This window comes from Grammomys surdaster, unplaced genomic scaffold (assembly GCF_004785775.1).
Source record: "Grammomys surdaster isolate TR1022 unplaced genomic scaffold, NIH_TR_1.0 125928, whole genome shotgun sequence".
NCBI classification, from domain to species: Eukaryota; Metazoa; Chordata; class Mammalia; order Rodentia; family Muridae; genus Grammomys; species Grammomys surdaster.
The window spans coordinates 1,123,667-1,128,725 of NW_021620751.1; the positions used below are offsets into that span (position 1 = coordinate 1,123,667).

At 40.3% G+C, this 5,059-nt stretch overlaps 1 protein-coding gene across 1 annotated transcript in view; it reads left to right on the forward strand.

Moving 5' to 3' along the window:
* Muc7 (mucin 7, secreted) overlaps window positions 1–303 on the forward strand; it is a 22,836-nt gene extending 22,533 nt beyond the window's left edge. Inside the window, exon 2 of the mRNA XM_028752648.1 lies at window positions 1–303. This exon is cut by the window's left edge and continues 372 nt beyond it. Within this exon, the coding sequence (XP_028608481.1) occupies window positions 1–303 (303 nt within the window).
* The last annotated feature ends 4,756 nt before the right edge of the window (window positions 304–5,059 follow it).

Consider the following 5,059-nt stretch of genomic DNA (forward strand, 5'->3'; position numbering starts at 1 on the left):
ACCAATCCTACCACAAATGCAACCACACCTACCACAAATTCAACCACGGCAGCACCGACCAACAATCCTACCACAAGTGTAACCACACCTACCACAAATTCAACCACACCAGCACCGACCAACAATCCTACCACAAGTGTAACCACACCTACCACAAATGCAACCACACCAGCACCGACCACCAACCCTACCACTGAGTCTGCTAACAGCTCTTCCTCTACTACATCTATTACTACCATCCAAACTACAACTCCATCATTTGTTCAACGTTTATTGGAGTTCCTTCAGCAGTATTTTGGTTAAAGATATGATGGGATGGTAACTGTCAGAACAGTTTGATCTCTTAAGATAAATAAACCTCAAAGATGATTTTAAAGAAATCAACCTGATCTAACTAGAAAATCAAACAAATAAAAACAATTTGAGCAATGAAATGCATCTCTTGTTGTCCTGATGACTACTGTGATACTTTGTGTTTTATCATCTGTCACCAGCTGTTAAACAGGTCCTAGAAGAAATCATGGAGCTTTTGATTGAAAATATCTGTATTACTGGAAGAAGTGAGTTAGGCTTTAAGAAGATGCAAGAGGGTAGTGGGCTTGATTATTGCTCATATAACAGCTTTAATTACATTAATTGCTAGCACCACTGCTTCTTCAATTGCTTTGACACAAAAAGTGAAGACAGCTACTTTTGTTAATCATTTAGCAGAAAATGTTACTAATGTATTGAGTAAATAAGAGGACTTAGATAGGCATTTGGAAGAACAGATTGAGTCTCTTTATCTTATTCAAATTATTGGAAGGAGGTTCAAAGTTTAAGAGTAAGGAGTCATCTCGAGTGTCATGCCAAATACCAATGGAGTTGTGTTGCTTCTAAAATTTACAAGAATAGTCATTATAATTAGAAAAAAGTTTAAAGACACTTGCAGCATATTTGACATAATTTTAACACCTCTCTGGATGTTTTAACTTTGCATAGTGAGATTATGAATGTAAAGAATTCTGTTCTTCTGATATTTGATGCTGCAGATACTGCTGATAAAATTATCCATGGCTTGAGGTCAGTATTTCCATTTTGCTCAAGCTTCAAGAATGGCATATATAGCTTGATCATGCTAGACCTTTTTGTCCTGTGAATACTTTTATCCCTGCCCATCATGTTTGTCAGGAGCCATAATGGGACAGGCTAATAATTAGCAGGTAATCATCCTGAAAATGCTTGCTTTGGATTAATCTATAATCTGTGACAAGTGAGACCATATTCAGCAAGGCTGTGAGGAACTTATTTTAGGATTCCTGCTATTAATATGCTTCTATTATTTATTATTATTATTATTATTATTAAACATATGTAACAATCACTAAGCTATAGCACACCCCTTTGGAGCAGATCTCTGCTGATCCATGAAGATGTATTATCTTGTAGTGATGCTGTATAGACAAATAGATGACTTCTTAAGTCTTAAAGATGATTCAGTAAAAGTTCCTAAAATTATATCAATGATTATTAAGCTCTTTTATAGTGGGACTGCTATTAGGTTCCTTTCTGATAGTCAAAACTGCAATGAGAACTCCGCCAGTCTCCCTACTGTCATCAGCTAATTGCCCTTAGATAGTAACTAGACTTTCTCCTACTCAGAGCACATTCCAAGAGGTTGTAAAACAATTAACCAAAGATCACTAAAAGGGAATTCACAATTTATTATAGATGCTAGGACAGAAGATAAATATTGCCTGGGTTTATCTGTATAAAGCTTCACTAATTTCTTAATTATAGTTTTAAACCTTCAGTGAACCTGTGGAGTTAGTTTAGCCATATAATTACTCCTAAAGGATATACATGTAAACATTCTTTGTTTTAAACTTCTATTTCAATTTATGATTTGATTTTTTTGTGTGAACTTGTGATGAACTTTGTAACATGTGACCATGTACACTTAAAGATGCATAAGTACTGAAGACTAAGACAAAGAGAGTGGTAGAGTAGTCATAGATGTAGTGGATCGTTAGGAGCCGTTCATCCCTTCCTTTCCTTTTCACCTGCCTAGAATTCTTTCCTTTAGAACTTTTTCCTTATTAGAATTTTTTCCTTTTCTCCACTCAGGACCTTTCCACTTTTTCCCCTTAGATAGCTTTTATAGGAAACTTTTTACACTTAGTAATAAACTCTATAATAACTTCTCTAAGTATTTTTTCTTCCTGCGACCTCAGACTAGCAGGCATAAGTTAGAGCCCAGGAGTTCCTACTGAAAGAATACAAAGGCTATTTACCTAATTCTCTGCTGTTTTGGGGCTGAGGTGATACGTGCAAGAAACTGCAGTTTTTGGCCAGAGGATACCAGAGGGCAGGTCAGCTACAGTAGCATAGTAAATAAACTTTTCTAGCATAGATAAGTAAACTTTGGTCATACAGCAACCCTAAATATATCAAAAGACCTAAGTCTTACCCCGAGTCTCATAAGACCCAAGATCTTACCCCCCACTGATGCTCTTCCACCCTCCTCCCCTGCCTCATGAAGAACCAGCAACAAGGAGAAGAAAGAAGACTTCATTTCTCTTCCCACCAAACCTGGACTGTCCCCCGGCACATGTTAAAGTTTGTCTTTAACAACATCAGCATGTTTACAGCCAAAGTACATGACTTGAAACTGAAAATGGACCGCCAGATAGAATTGTTAATTTAACAGGCTGGCAAGCCAAGAACAGGTAAGATACTGCACAGAGCCTTAACAACCTAAGACAGAAATGCATTGCTTTGGATAATGCATATTCCACGATGGGTAAGGAAAGCATTCTTTTCAGAATGACCTAAGACAGGCTCAGTCTTGTTTTTGAAATAAAAAAGGGGAGAGGCAGAGAGTTTTGGGGGCTGCTTGGAAAGAATCTGACATGGGCCAAGGACAAGGAAATGGGCTGCTTGGCAACAATATGACATTGGCCATAGGACAAGGAAGCAGGCTTCAGGCAGGAATCTGACATTAGGCTAGAACAAAGAAATAATTTCAGGCAGGAGTCTAAATTTTAGGCGAAAGAATGAAGGGACAAGAGACACAAAGAATGAGAGCAAGTTTAGGGTTCTGATCAAGCTCTCTAACTTTAATTTCAGGAGGTAAATTATAAAGACACAGCAAAACAGGAAGTTTAGACAAGAATTCTTGCTTAAGGCTATCCTACTATCATGTTCTCATTGCCCAAGACCATCCCACTATTATAACCAGCTCCCAGGAAATACCAGACATTCTTTAAGTTCCTGGGACCTGAGACCCAAGAACATCCTTTCTTAATCCTGTACTTTAACTGACTAGGTTTTCTAGAACAGCAGGTAATTTCATGAGGTTCTCTTAGAACAGCAGGTAATTTCATCGGTTTGGCTCCTGGCACCCATTACCCAGCTTCCTTTTGTCATTGTCCTCTTCTATGCATCCTAACTTCAAGGAGTCACCAGTAACACCCATATGCTCAATTAGTTCTTTGTTTTTTCACTTAAATTATTTTATTTATTTACATTCCAATCATTTCCCCAGAACCCCCCTCCAGTTCCTCATCTAATTCCTCTTCAGCTTTGCCTCCAAGAAGGTGCTTTCCCACACCAGACCTTCCCCTTCCCTGGAGCTCAAGGTTCTCTAAGATTAAGTGCATCATCTCCCAACTGAGACCAAACCAGTTAGACATCTGCTACATGTGTGCCTCAGACCAGCCCGTGTATGCTTCTGATTGGAGGCTCAGTCTATGGGAGCTCCCTGGGGGTCTGGGTTAGTTGAGACTGCTGGTCTTCCTATGGAGTGGCTCTCCAATTCAGTTTCTTCAATCTTTCCCCTAATTCAACCACAGGGATCTCTGACTTCAGTCCGATGGTTGGGTGTAAGTATCTGCTTCTGTCTCAGTCAACTGCTGGTAGGGCCTCTCAGAGGACAGCCATACTATGCTCCTGTTTGTAAGTACACCATAGATTCAGTAATAGTGTCAGGCCTTGGCACCCCACCATGAGATGGATCCCAAATTGGGCTACTCATTGGACATCCTCTCCATCAGTCTTTCCTTTATTTTTGTCCCTGAAGATTTTTTAGATAGGAACAATTCTGGGTCAGGAATTTTGACTGTGGGTTAGTAACCCTGTCACCCACTTGAGGCCCTGTCCATCTATTGGAAGTGGACCCTTCAAGCTCCCTCTTCCCAATGTTGGGTATTTTGGCTAAGATCACCCCCATTGAGTCCTGAGAGTGTCTCATCTCCCAGATCTCTAATACTCTATAGAGGGTCCCCCCACCTCCCACTCCCAGAAACTGCTTATTTCTACTTATTCTCTTCTCCCACTGGGCTTCTCTCCTGCCCCCCCCAATTTCTGATCCTGTTCCCCCTTTTCCCTCCCCCTTCTAGGATACGAAAATGAGTAAAATGAATGGTTGACCTCTGGGGGCTTTTCTAAAGCATATGAGATGGAAAATCTTCAGGACAATGAGGCTGAGAGCAGAGTACGCTGGATGTGGTTCTGTCTTCCAACTGCAGAGCATGAGAGCAAGGACAGTCCTCTCTGCCTAAGGGAATATACCAAGGAGCTTTGTAAAAAGAAAACTTTTAAAAATATGTCCTGTTTCAAACAGTTTACATGATAGTTTGCCAAAAGATAGCCCTCTTGAATTAGAAAAGAAGACCTCTCTGCCTCTCTCTCTCCTTCCCTCACCTACTCTATCTCTGTGTGTCTTTCTGTGTGTCTCTTTCTTTTTCTGTGGCTGTCTCTTCCTCTATCTCTGTGTGCCTCTCTGTCTCTATGTATGTATGTGTGTTTATGTGGTGTGTGTGTGTGTGTGTGTGTGCGCACGTGTGTGTGTGTGCATGCATATCTCTCCATGTGAGTGGAGGCCACAGGTCAAACTTGGATCTTGTTCCTCTGGAGCCATCCACTGTGTCATTTATGTTGTTGCTGTTGTGTTTTGCTTTGGGTTTGGTTTGTTGTTGTTGTTGTTGTTGCTGTTATTGCTGTTGATATTTTGAGACAAAGCCTCACTGGGACTTGGATATTTCTGGCCAGCCTGCTAGTATAATCAGTAAGATCCATG